Here is an 18,379-nt window from a genome sequence, read left to right on the forward strand (position 1 = left end):
TGACTCCTTTCTCCAGTCACTTCCAGCTGGGGATGATTAGCCTACATTTTGCTGCTTTAGTGCATCCAAAACACACTGAACACAATAAAACCAGAGTTCGAGCCTCTGCTTCTGTCCTTGGCTCTGGGCTGAAAATGGCCCCCACAAGAATGGATAAAACAACCATCCTGAGTTTATCTTTAGACTATCTGAACGATACCTTCTTGTTCAATATAAGCAGGCCTTTTGCTCAAACTCCTATGTCTTTTTTTGAGTTCTTCTATCTTTGGCTTCAAGAAATAAAGAGAAAGAAAAGAGAATAAGGATATGAAAGGGCCAGAGATGATACCCTGACACAAATTCCATTTACAAAAAAATTCATCCAGGAAATGAAAAAAAAAAATGTGTCAGACAGATGCAAGGCAATTCATGACTAAGTCAACTATCCATTTGAAGGAGGATAATGTGACTAAATTGGAATTTTATTTTATTTTACTTTTTTGCTCTAAACCGAAAAGTTGTTCTAATACACGCATCTACATGGAAGTTTATGGAAACACCTGGACTCAGATACTCAGCTTCCAGCCCATGTCCTGAGCTGTTCTAGGCAAGGTGAGTGGCAGTTGAGGGTATAGGCTGACTTGTGCTGTCAAAGTCTCTCCAGGCTGCTCCTGCATGTGGTTGGAGAGCCCATGGCCACGATGGGCCATGGCCACGATGGGCCATGGCCACGATGGGCCATGGCCCTGGGAAACATGCTGAATAGAATTTTATTTTTATTTATTTATTTATTTATTTTTTCATGCTTTATGACCTTTAATAAAGTATAAAGTCTTCCAATCACGTCACCTAGGGACCATTTTACCCGCTGCTGTTTGGCCGCCAGTCTCTTGTCTCTCTCTTCAGCAATGGTGAGGCGGATACCCTTTCCACGGGGAAGAGAAATCCATGGTTTGTTGCCTTTGCCAATAACAAAAATTTTGGAGAGTCGAGTGGAAAAGTTGTTGCTGTTGGCGTCTTTCACATGAACCACATCAAACGAACTAGGGTGTCTCTCTGTTGGTGATCACACCAATTCTTCCCAGGTTAGCACCCCCAGTCACCATACACAGATTACCAGTATCAAACTTGATGAAATCAGTAATCTTTCCAGTTTCCAAATCAATCTGAATGGTGTCATTCACCTTGATGAGGGGATCAGGATAGCGGATGGTGCAAGCATCATGAATCACCAGATGAGGGATTCCTTTTGTCCCCACAAAGATCTTTCTCACTTTGCACAACTTATACTTGGCCTCCTCAGGTGTAATCCGATGAATAGCAAAGCAACCCTTGGTGTCATAGATCAGACGGAAATTCTCCCCGGTCTTGTCAATGCTGATGACATCCATAAAACCAGCAGGGTAGGTTATATCAGTTCGGACCTTGCCATCAATCTTAATAAAACGCTGCATACAGATCTTCTTTACTTCATCTCCTGTTAGGGCATACTTAAGTCTGTTCCTTAGGAAAATCATGAGAGGGAGACATTCTCTCAGCTTATGGGGACCAGTAGATGGGCAAGGAACAAACACACTGGTCAGTTTATCCAGCATCCAATACTTTGGAGCTGCTACACGCTTCAGATGCTTCTTGGGACCACGAGCCATGGCTGCGCTGGGCACGAAAAGAGCTAGAATTTTATTTTTAAGATTAAAGAGTGTTCACGTTCAGGGAGAGGTTTAGAATTTTAAGGAAATTTAGACTTATTTTATATACTATTTTTATTTTTTAAATTTTTAAGAAATTTTATTTATTTATTTGTAAGAGACAGAGATGGCGAGAGAGGGAACACAAGCAGGAGGAGTGGGAGAGGGAGAAGCAGGCTTCCCGCGGAGCAGGGAGCCCGATGCGGGACTCGATTCCAGGACTCTGGGATCGCGACCTGAGCCGAAGGCAGCTGCTTAACCGACTGAGCCACCCAGGCATCCCTATACTATTTTTAAAGTGATAAATAAGGACGGGCCTGTTTTATGAAAGTAACCTAAAACTTTAGAATGCCTTATAACGTCCTTCAGCTGAAGTTTAGCTATCTTACATTCTAATCTGCAAATACAAGGGAAAGTTAAAGTCTAAGTGTGGAGGAAAATGATTTTTTAAAATAAAGTTTAGTTAGTAATTTACCTGTGCTAATCTTTTCTTTCTCTTTAAAGCCATGAATCTGCTCATTATACTTTTCAGTTGGAAACAAAAATCATTTCTTACTGTCGTATTTATTGTACTTTTCAATGTTAAAACAATACAACCTTCAAAATGCCAAGCTGTACAAAGAAATATTGCACCAAAATAGTTAGAAAGTGTGTATGAGATACTAAAACATCTGGATTAAAAAAAAAAGAAACATTAAATCAACTGTCAGGCAACTGTTTTATGTCTCCAATGTTAAATACCTGTTTTTTTTTTGAAACATCTGAATGTTTCTTGGCATGCTGAAAAAACTTGCTATTGGTTGAAGGATCTTTTATGCTGTATCTGAATGCATCAGGATAGCTTCTGTGTAGGATCAGGATTGAAAGATAATGATTGCTCTGATAATGAGGTTCATCTCTGAGCACAGAGGTTGAGAGAGAAGGGCTTTCTAGTTGTTTTAAGATCATTAGAAACACCTTGACAATCATGCATATATATCCCTTCATTAACTTCTTCCTTTTCCTAGTCAACTCATACTGCTCCTTATCCTACAACCCCAACCCCAACCCAAACACACACTTAACTTGGCTCTCACTGGTGGGCTTTAACTGAGAAAGCTGATTGAGAATAGCTATCAGGTTTTCCCTATCGGTGTATGGGGTCCATTTTAATCCCAAAGAAGAAAACTGTCTGCTGGGGTGTCAATGATATTTACCAGGAAGCTTCCCAGGGGAGGAGGATGGTATTGAATTTACTGGGAAGCCATCACTAGGATTCTGTCACTAGGAAGAGACTATGAAACCAGCTGGGTACCCCATAGAATTCACTTTCAGGGAGCCAGCTGGAGGACCTGTAAAATGTTCTTCTGCAGGTAGCTGCTTGGAGTGAATTTCACTGGGCGTCCTGACTACCAGCCCAGTGCAACAGGAGCAGGAAAAATTAACATACCAGAACCAGGAGGAAAAAAACCTTCTCCTCCAGGGTCCCTCGTATGTCCTCTATTGACAGAGTCAGTATTGTGCCAACTGGCAAGGGAGAAATGTTTCAGTATCACAAGCAGCCAATGAAGGGTTGATTTGGCACTGAGAGGCAGTAAGCTAATAACTAGCACATTCCTCCTTGTTATAGGTGTTGAAATCAGGTTTGAATGTAGTGGAATCAAAGAAAAAGAAATCACAAACCAGGATCATGTAGCCTTACAGTGCTATTCAAAAGATCAGTTCGATCTTCACTGCTTCTATGATTTAGGTTATAAGATGTTTATACATTCTCTGTATCTTTGCATATAAGATATTATCAACCAAAGGACAAACCACTGAGGACCATGATGGTACCATCATGATAGAAAATCAGTGCCAGTTAGACTATGACATGTCATTGATAGGAATCTGCATCCTAGTTTCTGAGACATTAAAATGTAAAATAAGATCTTAGGAATTTAAGGTCTTTATTTTCTTAGAATCAATAAAATACAACTTAAAAAGATTATAGCTTTGGGTAGTTACCTCAACAAATGGTCTCTCGTCTCCCTTTTTCCTTGCCCTTCTACTTATTCAAATCTTAATAATCTTTCTATATGTAGCATTTCTCCCACCTCCATGAAGACTTTGATACTTTGTCTTCCACTTTTCTCATTCCATACAAAGTTGTCTTCTGAGTATACTTAATATATTGACTCATATTATTCCCTAGTTGTTTCATGTGTGATAGACTCATCTCCCCACCTCCACTGTAAATTCCTTGAGGAATCTTATTTGCAATTTTTATACATTTGTATAAAAATTTTGATTGATTCAATCAATAGCTCTGGTCAGCAAGGTAAAAACATTCTCAATCTGGGGATTAAAAATAAGTAGCCCAGTCATGTCAATATTTGTGAAGATTCTTAGTTCTACTTGACTTCATACTTCAAAATGTGGTTGGTTGAGAAATTCTGGTAATCATAAATGTTTACAATTAATTTGCACAGGAATTGAATTTCGGTTCATATTTTCAAAGGAAAAGCCAGAGCATGATAATATAAGATGAGCGTATGTTTGAACTTAGGCTGAATTGAGAGGCTCCTTTAGATCTTCCACAAACATTTTTGCTTAAGTCTCTGGAATGTATATTGTTACCTTGGAAATTAACTCAAGCTCAGTGCATCTTCCTTTTCCTGAGATCCAGGTCGAAGGTAATTTTCTTGGGCCAGCAGGTGCAACTTGACACTAAGGTCATTTCAAGCATCTGTATTAGCAAAGACATTTCCAAAGGCAGGGAAAGAAACTGATATGTGGCTTTTCTCACTAGAAAAATTCCTTGCAACAAGTCACATTGGAGGAAAACATATTTAAAAGGATATCATTTTGTAAGAACAAATTCAAGCATTTGCAGTGGTGATGGGGGGAGGTTGTTTTGCAATTTAATTTCCTACTATAAGAGTACAGCTCAAAATCTGACAACTATACATAAACCTTATGAAAGGTCTTTTGGACAGCAAAGGACAGTAAAGGAGCAAATGAGGGAGAAAAAAAATTATCAAGTGTTTCACCTCAGTAGTGAATTAATCTCTTGAATTACTTTCTTGCAGAGGCAGACCATAACTCTGGGGTAAAGTTGGTGTTCCTCTGTTGCTCTCCTATTTTCCCCCATTAAATATGTTGTTTATTTAATAAGATTGCTGAATTTGAAGATTTGGGGCCCATAATTTCACTGGGCCTTTGTTCTTGCTGATTATGCTGTTGGCAGCCCTATCTCTTTCCTGAGAAAAGGGGGTTGGGAAGTATAAGCATTTCTAATGCTATTTTGATTCCTTTAGCCTGGGGATTTTAAAAAATAAGTATTTTGAACAAGCTTTATTAGAGTTTAATTTTGGGAATAGAAGATTTAGGATGGTGAGAAGCTACCCCAGTGAAAATGATCCCTTCATTTCATTCTGACTTGAATTATGTGAAAATCTTAACTTTGAAAATTTAAGGAAAAGTTGTTGGAAGAAGACTCTGGATTGTTAGATAAAGCTCATTTAAAAGTTTTTCCAGGTTATTTGTTCTAGTTCGCCAAAATTTTATTTATTTTTTACTCGTGGTTATATTCTGGATCACTGTGTACTATAAAGATAGATGGTGAGGCTGGTCTCTTGGTTTGTGATACTAGCTAAAATGTCAGTAACAGCCCAAAGATCTATTACATTTCACCATCTCTCTATGCCTGAGATGGCCAGTATCTGACATCTATGTGATCGTTCTCCACTCATAATGTCTTCACGTAAGAGATATTAGATGTTACTGTATTTTCCCTCAATGCCTGGGTGCAGACTTAGTCTTTCTCAGCACAGAGCCCCAGGAAGCCACTCCTGATCAACTGGAGTTGGCCAGCAAGAGGACAATTGTTAGCTATCTTTGTAGTATCTAGTGAGGCATTTGGGGCGGGGTGGTAAAGGTGTCGTGGTGATAACAACCGTCCTAAATGCTTCAAAGTTTATAATGTACTCTCATAGATACTTATTACATTTGATGAAAGCATTCTCTAAAAGAGGTGCAAATGAAGAAATGAAATGTGTATACTTTGCTTAAATTTACTCAAACCCAGGACTTTAATTTTTTTTCATTTTTGCACATTTCTCTGGTACATTTGGAAACTGACAGATGAAGCAATCTTTCCCAGAGCTGCATTTTCAGGCCCCTCCATAATAGGCTGGAGAAAGAAGGGGCAGTTTCTGAAAAAATAGAACCACTGTGTCTCCTCCTCACTGCCCTTTAACATGTGTTTGACCCCCACCAATGGATCATTGCTTGAGGAAACAACACAGCCTATCAAAAAGGTCACTGAACGAATTGGTAGGATGTGGAAATGCCAGGACACATTGGGGGACCTTCAAAAGTTGAGGGCCAAAAAGTATTTACCTCTTTCAGTTTGTTTGAATATATAGGGGCAAAAGCTGTGTTCAGTGGCAGGCAAGAAGGAGCCAGAATCAGAAGCTCTGGGGACGCCTGGGTGGCTCAGTTAGTTAGGCAGCTGCCTTCGGCTCGGGTCATGATCCCAGGGTCCTAGAATCGAGTCCAGCCTCAGGCGCCTTGCTCAGTGAGGAGCCTGCTTCTCCCTCTGCCTCTGCCTGCTCGGCCTATCACTGACCCTGCTTGTGCGTGCTCTCTCTGACAAATAAATAAAATCTATAAAATTAAATAATAAAAAAGAAGCTCTTGATGGCAGAACTAGCTCCACCTCTCACTGAATCTCTCTCACAACTGGTAGATTGGAATACACAGAAGTGGATATAATTCCTAATTTACATTATCCAATGAAACAGTATTTGGTTAAAAAAAAAGAAACCTTTGTAAGTTGTAAATGGCTATGAAAATGTTAATTATGGTTATTACTTTGTGGTATCTTTGGCAGCATCAGTAAATGATGCTTCTCTGCTTTGTACTCCATCTCTTGCAAATAATTCTTAAAACCTAATAAAAATGCTATTGCTTTTGCCTCAAGATCTAGTACCAGCTCAAATATAGTGTCATCTAAATTTATATGAGAAAAAAGATTTTTTTCCTATTAATTTCTCATTTTCAAAGAAAGACAAATGATTCCCTTCCCAACCTACCCTCTCCTCAAAAAAAATAATAAAATAAAAGAAAATCCCTCCCCACAGAAGTTTCCAAGTTTCTAAATACATCATTTATGCTGACTCATGTATCAAGTAGTGGCCCTAAAACATATACATCCAGATTAATGGGGCCTACAGTGTTTTCTCCAAAAACACTTGCTTGGATAAATAATCCATACTTCCAGAGAGCTGGCTTAGAACAAATTAACAGCAAGTCTCAAAAGAAATCTCTATTCTATAATATGGAAAACTTTATTGCTTCAAATGACAGGCTTTTTAAAATAAATTTATTTATTTATTTATTTATTTATTTATTTATTTATTTATTTATTTATGGCTTAAACAACAGAAACTTATTTTATCTAGAATTTGGAAGTCCAAGTTCAAGGTTTTGGCAGGATTGTTTTTTTCTGAGGCCTCTCTCCTTGGCCTCCATCTCCCTGTGTCCTCATGTGGTCCTACCTCTCTACCTTTTTATCTTGATGAAGTCCCAATAGTTCATTTTTGCTTTTGTTTCCTTTGCCTTTAGAGACGTGTCTTGCAAGATGTTGTTGTGGCCAAGGTCAAAGAGGTTACTGTCTGTGTTCTCTAGGATTTTGATGGATTTCTGTCTCACATTTAGCTCTTCCATCCATTTTGAGTTTATTTTTATGTGTGTATGGTGTAAGAGAATGGTCCATTTTCATTCTTCTGCATGTGGCTGTCCAATTTTCACAGCACCATTTATTGAAGAGACTGTCTTTTTTTCCCATTGGATATTCTTTCCAGCTTTGTCAAAGATTAGTTGACCATAGAGTTGAGGGTGCCTTTCTGGCCTCTCTATTCTGTTCCATTGGTCTATGTGAAATGACAGGCTTAAAAGTTTTTACAGATTAAGGTCTCATACCCTGAATATTTCAGTTTCGAGTAGAATACTCCTATATTTAGGCTCCTATATTTCTTGTGCTTTCATATCATCCACTTTACTAATTTAGAAACGTTGACCTTAATTTACACACTTTTATATAAACAAACTCCAATGTAAGGAGCATGGGGCTTAGAATAAAAAGACGTGGATTTAAATCTCAGCTTTATCATCTAAGAGGAGTTTATTGAGAAAAGTGTGTGACAAAGCTCTCTTTACATTTTAAAACTCTTTGTCATTCTTAGCTATTATTATTTGTGATAGGTAGGTGGGAAGCTTACTTTAAGTGAAAAATTAGAGAGGTCTTTCAAAGCACTTATATAGAAAGGCTATATATATTTTCCCCTACCCATTATAGGAGGTACAATTCTGAGCTTGTAAGGGCAGCTATCAAGGTGAGCAATTTTGCATTTGACCTTTAAAAATATAGCACATTCTCACAAAGGAGTTGGGGCATAAAATATCCAACCCTGAAATAGGAAAATTTATGTGGGTGATGATGCTCAATACAATCTCTGTAAGGTTCAAAAATATACAACATATGCATTCTGCATATGAAGCCATTTTCATGCCTTCTAAAGCTCATGGCAGTATTTGGGCTTGTTGACTATTTGTAAGGCTGTATCCTTCAGGGATAAATAAGGAAGTACTATGAGGCTATGTTAAATAATCCTTTTTGTTTTTGCTATTCACAATCATCAAACCGCAGTAGAATCTGTTACTGAAAATGTAAGTAAGATCAATCACTGCGTGTGCTGCCAGACTGCTTTCTAGAACCATAGGACACAAAGACAAAGTCATGCAGAATTGTAAACAGCCATTAAATTAATTTCCCCAGTGATGAAATCAAATGAGGCACCAGAAGCAGAGTGACAAATCATTTTAGGATTGGAAAGAAAAACAATGTTAGCTTCACAATGAATAACCCTTTGAAAGCCGTCTTTAGAAAGGTTATTTCAAGACAGGTATATCTGAAAACATATCCAAGTTTATATACTTGTTTGTGCATGTGTGTGTGTGTGTGTGTGTACAGGAAGAAAAAAGGGAGAGAGACAGAGAAATTGGGGGTGGATGGAGAAAGAGAGAATGATTTCTCTCAATCTGTAACACACACACACACACACTCACAACTTTTATCAGCAGTCCTCCTAAATTACTGCATTAAAACTATGTTCTTCCAATTACTCATATATTCTACTTAAATTATGATTTCAGAAGTAGAGATTTTTAGGAGATGATGAGATATACTAATAATTTATGGCAACATTACCCAGTTCTGTCTCAACCCATTTCCTTCTTGTTTCAGAAGGTAACATCCCGTAATAGAAGGGATCATCAGAAAGTTTAGTATTAACATGTCTAGAGAGTATCCAGACTGTCCAATGAATATTTTTCAAGGGTTAATTTTTTTTTCTCCATGACAATAAGCCTATTAGGAGCCAAGTAACTGGAAGGATAAAACCCCATGATGATCAACTCATGACCCTGGGGTAGCGGGATTCCAAACTAATAGTCTTGTAGAGGCCATGGGCAGGTTTAAAGCATCAGAATGACATAATCTGTTATACATTTAAGAGATCATTGTGCCCTTTGACCAGTATCTCCTCATTTTCCTCACTCCCCAGCCCCTGGTAACCATCATTCTATTCTTTATTTCTACGAGATTGGCTTTTTTAGATCCTGCTTGCAAGTGATATCATAGAGTGTTTTTCCTGACCTGTTTCATTTAGCACAATGCCCTCAAGGTCCATCCATGATATGGCAAATGGCCAAAAAATATTCATATATAGTGAAATGTATATATACATATAATGATAGTGATAAATATGATATATATAATGATAGTGATATATATATATATTTGAATTGATATATATATATATATATATATATATATATATCAGTCACACATCACATCTTCTTTATCCATTCATCCACTGATGGACATTTAGCTATTTCCATTTTTGGCTAAACATGAGAATGCAGATATCTCCTTGATATACTGTTTTCATTTCCTTTGGCTCTATACTCAGAAATGGGATGGCAGGACCATATGTTCATCCTATTTTTAAATTTTTAAGCAACATTTTCCCATAGCGTGTGCACCAGTGTACATTCCTACCAACTGTCCAAAAAATTTTTCCTTTCTCCATATCCTTGCCAGCACTTGTTATTTCTTGTCACTTTTATTATAGCCATTCTAACATTTTACTGATGATTAGTGATGTTGAGCACATTTTCATGTAACTTTTGGCCATTTGTATATCTTCTTTGGAAAAATGTCTCTTCAGTTCCTCTGCCCATTTTTAAAGATTTTATTTATTTATTTGAGAGAGAGAGAATGAGAGACAGCGTGAGAGGGAGGAGGGTCAGAGGGAGAAGCAGACTCCCCGCTGAGCAGGGAGCCCGATGCAGGACTTGATCCCGGGACTCCAGGATCATGACCTGAGCCGAAGGCAGTCGCTTAACCAACTGAGCCACCCAGGCGCCCCACCTCTGCCCATTTTTAATCAGATTGTCTTTTTGCTATTGAGTCATTTGTCTTCTTTATATATTTTGAATATTAACCCCTTATCAGATATATGATTTGTAGGTATCTTCTCTCATTCCATTGCTTACCATTTCATTTTGTTGAGGGTTTCCTTTGCTGTGTAGATGTTTTTAAATTTGATGTAGTCCCACCTGTTTATTTTTGCTTTTGTTGCTTTGACTTTTGGTGTCATATCCAAAAAAATCATTGCTGACACTAATGTCAAGGATCGTACCCCCTATGTTTTCTTCTAGCAATTTATGGTGGTCTTACATTCAAATCTTTAATCCATTTTTAGTTGATTTTTGTGCATGGTGTAAGATAGGCGTCCAGTTTCATTATTTTGCAGATGGCTATCCAGTTTTCCCACTATCATTTATTGAAGAGACTATTTTTTCCCCATGGCTTATTCTTGGCCCCCTTGTCAAATATTAGTTGATTGTTATGTGGGGGTATTTGGGGGATCTGGATTCTCTTCTATTGGTCTGTATATCTGTTTTTATGCCAGCACCATACGGTTTTGATTACTGTAGCTTTGTAGTATAGCTTGAAATCAGGAACTATGATGCCTCCAGCTTTGTTTTGCTTTCTCAGGATTGCTTTGACTATTCAGGATTTTTTGTGGTTCCATACAAATTTTAGGATTGTTTTCTCTATTTCTGTGAAAAACACAATTGGAATTTTGATGGGGATTGTACTGAATCTATAGATGGCTTTGGGTAGTATGGACATTTTAACCATATTAATTCTTCCAATGCATGAGCATGGGATATCTTTCCATTTTTTGTGTGTCTGTGTGTGTGTTTGTCTTCTTCAACTTCTTTCATCAAAGAATTATGTTTTCAGTGTACAGCTCTTTCACCTCCTTGGTTAAGTTTATTCCTAAGTATTTTATTGTTTTTGATACTATTGGGAATGAGATTGTTTTCTTTATTTATTCTTCAGATATTTCATTGTAGTTAAAAGATGAATAAGTACTGTGTATTTAATGCACAGCATTGTGATTATACTTAACAATAATGTGTTATATATTTGAAAGCTGTTAAGAGAGCATATCCTAAATGTTCACATCATAAAAAAGAGATGGTAATTATGTGATGTGATGGAGGTCTTAGCTAATACAGTCATGGTAATCACTTTGCAATGTAGAAATGAATCAATTCAACACATTGTACAACAAACTAAATGTTATATGTCAATTATATCTCCATAAATCTGAAAAAGAAATAGAGATTAATGTGGCTGCTTTGGGGAGAAAAACCATTAGAGGGAAAAAGGTGCAGCAAAGAGAGCAGTTCGTAGGGTGTTTTCGTATTCCAGTTGGGAGACTCAGACTTGGATTGGGTGATGCACATGAAACTGATGTGAAATGGTTGGGTCCCGAATAATTGTTGGAGGCAGTGCTGCCAGGACTTGGTAATGGTTTGGAAGTGGAAAATAAAGGAAAGGGAGGAATCAAACATGACTCTTAGGTTTTAGAATTGAACAACTGGATGGATGGTGGTGCCATTTATTGAGATGGGAAGAGCTTTCTGGAGAGGGATGAATGGGGTGGGGCAAGCAGTTGTTCTCTTTGGTGACATTCAATTTCACTTGCTTATTAAACATCCAAATGGCAATGGCAGTGGACAGTTTTATATCTGATTTTAGTGTGTCTTAGAATTCTGAACTTTCACTCACTGCTTTATAAAAGTAACATTAATTAAGTTGGGATCTGGCAAATAGAAAGTAGCTCACAGCTCAGTAAAATTCGAGTTCTTAGATTAGCATTCAAGACTTCTCTTTGCCTACTTTCTTAAACTCATCAATCTCTATTTCTCTTTCATGATCGATACAATAGGCATACCAAGTTATTTATAGTTCCCCAGACACACTATGATGACATACACTTCCCTGACTTTGTTTGTGTTCCAGATTGCAATTCCCTTTTTCCCTCTTTCCATCTGGCTAATTCCTTTTTTTTTTTTTTTTTGAAGATTTTATTTATTTATTTAACTGACACAGAGAGAGAGACAGCTAGAGAAAGAACACAAGCAGGGGGAGTGGGAGAGGGAGAAGCAGGCTTCCCGCCAAGCACGGAGCCCGATGCGGGGCTCGATCCCAGGACCCTGAGATTATGACCTGAGCTGCAGGCAGCCACTTAACCAACTGAGCCACCAAGGTGCCCCCATCTGGCTAATTCCTAACACATCCTTTAAGGCTCCATTTTGGTGCCATGTCATCTTTGAAAACTTCCTTAAACATCCTCAAGGTTGATAGAATCTTTTGCTGCATATTGACATTCAAGACCTCCATCAGCCATAACATTTGTCGTGTAGGGGATAACCATTCAAATGTCTGCCTTCTAGACTAAACTGAGAACTCTTTATAGTCAAAAGTTGTCTTTATTTTTGCACCCCTAGCAATCAGAATGACTGGAATTAATAGATGATGAAACTGGTTGTTGAATGAATAAATATTTCTTTAAGAATCTTTGGCCTCTCTGAGGGAACTGTGGTGTAGAAAAATCTACACAGTTTAGATCCTTGGAAATTCTTTATGAGTAGACAGGACCAGTGGAGGACAGGTAAGAAGATTACCTCTTAGAGAGAATGATTTAAAAGTGTCCAGAATGTGTCCTTGTACAACCTTTAGTGATTCATTTCTTGAGGGTTATACATTTCCCTGTTACTTAGGTTCTTTTGAAAAAGGTGCATTATGGGGAGAGAGAGTAACCCATTAAACTATTACATAAAAGGTAAGGTCTTACAATAGAAGCAACAGAGCCAGGAGTCTAGAGTTCCAGGCTATATATGGTCCCAGTTCTCTCCCTAACATGATGTAGAAACTCAGCTTAAGTGAGTGACAGATATGGGGAATACTGTCCCTCTGCAATATCAGCAGGGAAATTAATTGCTCAGAGAGACAAAGCATATGACTAAGTGGCAGAATTATAAAATACTCTTGAAAGACTTGAGGTGATAGTAAAAAAGTATGCAAAAATAGGATACAAAGAAACAATTATTACTGAGAGGGGTTAAGATACTACAAGTGATTTTACTGGAGAATTATCTTTGAAGAAAAATAATAGTTCTTACTGCTGTCAGCCGGCCATAGACTAGAGGACATTATCCTTTGAAAAAAGCAGTCCTGATGCTGAGAATTTCTTATGTTCTGTGTTCCTTGGTTTTCAAAGGGAACCTAGCCACATGCGAGGTACAGTTTCCAATCCCCATGCTTAATTGATAGCCTTGACATGGATTGTGTTCTGAGTTTCCTAATAGTCTCAGGGAGGATTTGTTCAAATCATTCAAATTTCCATGCCCAAACTGATTTCCAGATGCTGAAAGCTTATAGCCAGCCCATTCCTTGTGCAATTTTGAGACAAAGTTGAGTATTATCATTAGTAATACCATATAATGGGACCATTAAGAGTCTTGGCACCAACCTCTCATTCATTTTTAATGTCACGGGAGGGAGATTTATTCAAACTCCTGCAGAGCTGCCTAAGCCCTGCATCTTTCAGAGGGAAGCAGAAAGATTGCTGTAATGCTGTACTCCATAGTGGGTCCGTGGGGATCTCATGAGCAAGACCTTAGTAGAGCCTTTTAGCCTTGACACCGGGACCTGTGTTATAAGACGATTCATATTTCTTAGTTCTCGTAGCACTGGGTAGCTTATATGTGTCAAAATACAATGCCTGAAGCCTTATCCCCAAGGGAATGAAGAGGGAGCAAAGATAAGCCCTTTCTGGGATGCAGAGGCTGAAAGAAGGAAAGAGGATTGCTTGTCTTTGCTGGTATCCAAGACCCTATATTCCAATTCCGGTCTCCTTTTACAGCTTTCTCCCCTTTTTGCCTTCCAACATGAATTCTCTGCTTCAGCCAGCTTGGTCTCCTCACTGTCCCTCAAATATAAATTTCCTGTTCTCACCTTATTAGCTTTCCAAATGCTATTCCACTCACCTGAAATGCACTTCTCTTTCCTCTCCATTTATTTAAAATCACCAAATCATTTGAGGGCTGGCTCTCATTCCATCTTCTCTGTAAAGCCCTCCCTGTTTTCTGAAATTAGCAATCCACAAAGCCGTTCCTCTCTCCACCTGGAATCTTTTTTAGATAGTACTTACTGAGGCCTTACTCTGTGCAGGGCTAGTGATAAAACTGGGCAAGTCAGACAGGCCTTTCTCTGTCCTTAAGGAACTCTTGATCTAGTTGGGTAGAAAGACGTTAATTAGTTATCAGATGATAGCTAATATTTATAGTGTTTACTGTGTTCCAGGAACAACTTCTGATATAACTTTGGTTAATCCTTAAGACAGCTTTATGGGATCTTGTGTTATAGCTTGGAAGAGAGCCTCTTTAAGTTTTTCATTTAACACATGGGAAAATTGAGGCCTAAGGGGATTAAATCACTTACCCAAGGCCATCCAAATATTGGAGCAGTTTCTGAATGCAGGCAGGCTTACTCACTGAATACATTCCTCCAGGCCTCCGACTCTTTTACCTCTACCTTTACCTTTATTGACTGCCTTGTATTGTAACTGACTCCTATGTATACGTACCTTTCCTCCTTGACTGTATTATAATGCAATGTCTGTGAGGAAACTGACCATATCCTAGGGACCAGTTAGAAATACAGGCTTTAGAAACAGACCTGTATTTAAAACCCTGAACCCCTGGCTATGTATGACCAAGTAAGATTAATCTCTCTGATCTTCTGTTGCCTTCTTTGCAAAATGGGCAAAATAATAACCACAGGAGGTGATGAAGGATTAGCTAAGATAATAAATGTAGAGCTTTTGCGCAGTGCCTTGAATGTGTCTAGACTCAGTAAATGGTAGCTAATATTAGTCTTGGGAGACTCCACCCTTTGACTATCAGCACAATGCTTGACATGGCACTGCAAACATTTTTCTTAAATAATTGAATATAGTGAAAACCTAAAAATTTAAAATAACCCTCAAGAAAGCCCCTTTGACAGCTAATTTTTATTGAGGGATATCTTTATAAGATGTAGTTTTATTATTTTAAGGAATATAAAATGCCACAAACTAACCAGAAAGTATAGGACATTTAAAAAGTGCAATATTGGGCACTTGGGTGGCTCAGTTTGTTAAATGTCTGCCTTTGGCTCAGGTCATGATCCCGGGGTCCTGAGATCGAGTTCCATGTTGGGCTCCCTGCTCAGCGGGGAGTCTGCTTCTCCCTCTGCCCCCTGCTCATGGTCTATCTCTCTCTTGCACTCTCTCTCTAAATAAAATCTTTAAAAAAAAAAAAAAAGTGCAAGTATTTGGGGCACTCGGTGGCTTAGTGGGTTAAGCATCTGACTCTTGATTTTGGCTCAGGTCATGATCTTGGGGTCATGAGATTGAGCCCCACATCAGCTCTGTGCTCAGCACAGAGTCTGCTTGAGTTTCTCTCTCTCCCTCTGCCCCTCCCCCCATTTGTGCTCTCTCTCTCTAAACAAACAAACAAATAAATATATAAAATATTTTAAAAATAGTGTAAGTGTTTGATAAGGACTTGGTCAATTGCAAGTGAAAATTTGAAAACATACTTTGATATAAATTTAATGAATATTAGCTATTTATTCTTAGCACATAATACTTTTGAATATGTATTATGCCAAAAAATTCTACAAAGTCATTTTTCAATTTGTATTCTATTAATACAAAATTATTTAATGAGCACATAGTATGTGCAATATGTTCAAGAAAATGACAAACATATATATATGTTTAAATTATATATTTATTTTATATATATATATTTTAATTCTGGTAGATTTAAAGTTTCCCAGATTACTGAATTCTGAACTGCGTTTGAGTTTTGTCGTGACTCTGCCTTTAGCACACCACCCGTTTCAAATTTCTCTATCATTACTTTGTGCTTAGGTGGAGGACTCATTTGCTGGGGAGTTTTTTCTGAGTCTATTTCATCCTCATCGTTAGGCCATGTCTTTATACCTACACCTTAGAGAGTTGTTTTCCACATGGTGGTTTCAGGGTAGCAACACTGAACAACAGAAGCTACAAAAGTTGTAAAACCTCACACGACCGAGGCTCAGGAATCCCAGAAAGTCACTTTTCTCCCACTATATTGGCTAAAACACACCACCACCAGACTAGATTCAAGAAGAGGAGAAAATAGCACTGCTTTTGATGGGAAGAGTGGCAGTCACACTGCAAAGGGATGTGTTCATAGAGCTGGAAAAATTGCTTGTGACTCAGTGCTTGAGGGCCTGGTAGGGAAAGGGGGGTGTGGTTTCCATTGTCCCAGTCTAGCCTCCGTGTTAGACAGGCCCTGTGTCCCTGGTATCTGGCGTGGGACTTTTTCAATGATCCTGTCTTTCTCCCATCTTTCTCCAGGGTGGAGAATTTTTCCATTTTCCCTTCCCATGGCCACTTGGGGTCTTCACTTGCGTCTTGGCAGCAAGGCTTGAAGGTCATTCCTCCAGCAACTTAAGGCTTTTGTTTCATCCTGGAAAAGGAGTCAGATGGGACTTGGTGTGTTTTCTAGAGTCAGCCACTCCCCAGACCCAGCCCTGAGCGACAATGGAGGCTTTCTCTTGCTCCTGATCTTTCTTGAGATCACTGATGAACGTCCTGCCAGGGGGTGTGCAGCTTCCAGAGATTCTATATAGAATCTTACACGAGGTTACATTCAGTCTTTAGCCATTAAAGCTCCTTCTTACTCTCCTGTAGGGAAGCCCTGTTTTCTTGGTTTTCCTCCTGTGTTGTGAGTCAGCGCTTGTCTCCCATGTTTCTGTCCATGGAAGTGCCTGTCTTTCCTTAGATTTCAGGTGTGACTTTAACTGCCTGGTGGGTTCAAGAAAAGTTCAAATTTTGCAGATTATCCATAGTTTTCTTGTTGTTAGAGTGAAAGTGGTAATCTTTTAAGATTTCCACATCTGCAGTGGAATGTCACATCGCTTAATTGAGAGAAAAATAAAATTATGCAGCCTTGAGTGAAGGATGCCTATTTAATAAATTCTGTGAGATAAAGAAACATCTTAGAATTCGGAGTACAGGGTGAATTTGGTTGCAAAATCTGTAAGGGGAATGGCAAAAAATAAAACTATATCCTTTGAACATGAGCCAAATATTAAAAAACCAGCATTAGGAAACCTGAAGGGGGAGGCGCAAGGTTATTGTAAGATGTCCTGTTGTCCAGGTGAGTCAGCAGTGATGAATGGAGGGAGGAAAGGTCAGGAATATTTTTAAATGACACATCCATGTGTTTAGGTGCATTGATGTCCATAAGGGAGAAACACTATATTTCAACTGTGAGGAGACTAAGAATAAGGGATTTAAGAGACTCTCAGGAAGGGAATTGCTATTGTGATCCCTGGACAACTCAGACTTAGTACTTAGAATGTATGGACATGAAAGCAGGAAACAAAATCAAACAAAGCAAACCACCTAATAGTTCAAAAAAGAACCAAATACGGGGCGCCTGGGTGGCTCAGTTGGTTAAGTGACTGCCTTCGGCTCAGGTCATGATCCTGGAGTTCTGGGATCGAGTCCCGCATCGGGCTCCCTGCTCGGCGGGGAGTCTGCTTCTCCCTCTGACCCTACCCCCCTCATGCTCTCTCTATCTCATTCTCTCTCTCAAATAAATAAATAAAATCTTTAAAAAAAAAAAAAAAAGAACCAAATACGGTATCTGGCTGGTGATAGCATGCCTGAATGATAAAACTGCCTCTTATAATAATAACTTAGAGTTAACACTGTTATATCAAATGAGATACTATATGTAAAACTACCATGTCAAACATAGAGTAGCATAAAAATGTGAAGTATTAGGATTATAAATATTACCTTGTGTAGGAATAAACATCACCTGATATGTGGCTCAGAATGAACCCAAGAAACGTCCACATCCAAACAGGTATGGATAATAGGGGCTTTATGAAAATCCTGATACTGCTGATTTGATTTTTGGTAATTTAAACTGTTCCGGATTGACTGGTTGATGTCCTGCCTCCTCCATGAAGCTTTCCCCGACTCCTTTGACCAGTGGTGATGATGCCCAATTTCTCTGAATTCTTCTTGAGCCTGTAACCCTCCGTACAGCACTAAACAATATACCATGTGGTAGGATGAGATTTTGAAAGCTGTGTTCTCTCTGTTCTTCATTGCATTTCTTCTCTCTGACCAGACAGACATTAATCATCCACTGCCTTAGGGAAAGTCTGTCACGGCAGAAACAGAGAAGTGTCAAATTCTTTGAGCTTT

At 38.6% G+C, this 18,379-nt stretch overlaps 1 protein-coding gene and 1 non-coding gene across 2 annotated transcripts; both read right to left on the reverse strand.

Annotated features, from left to right (window-relative positions):
• Positions 1–578: 578 nt before the first annotated feature.
• LOC115943396 (small nucleolar RNA SNORA44) lies at positions 579–740 on the reverse strand. Its single transcript, XR_004077965.2, has one exon. It is a non-coding gene; the product is annotated as a small nucleolar RNA SNORA44 (small nucleolar RNA).
• Positions 741–763: 23 nt separating this feature from the next.
• Positions 764–1,651, reverse strand: LOC102748687 (small ribosomal subunit protein eS4, X isoform-like). Its single transcript, XM_031035910.2, is given in 2 exon segments — positions 764–1,031; positions 1,033–1,651. Coding segments are annotated over 2 exon segments (864 nt in total). The 5' UTR covers positions 1,629–1,651.
• Between the last annotated feature and the right edge of the window lie 16,728 nt (positions 1,652–18,379).

Source organism: Leptonychotes weddellii, chromosome 13, assembly GCF_054177405.1.
Source record: "Leptonychotes weddellii isolate Sample4059 chromosome 13, ASM5417740v2, whole genome shotgun sequence".
Classification (NCBI taxonomy): Eukaryota; Metazoa; Chordata; class Mammalia; order Carnivora; family Phocidae; genus Leptonychotes; species Leptonychotes weddellii.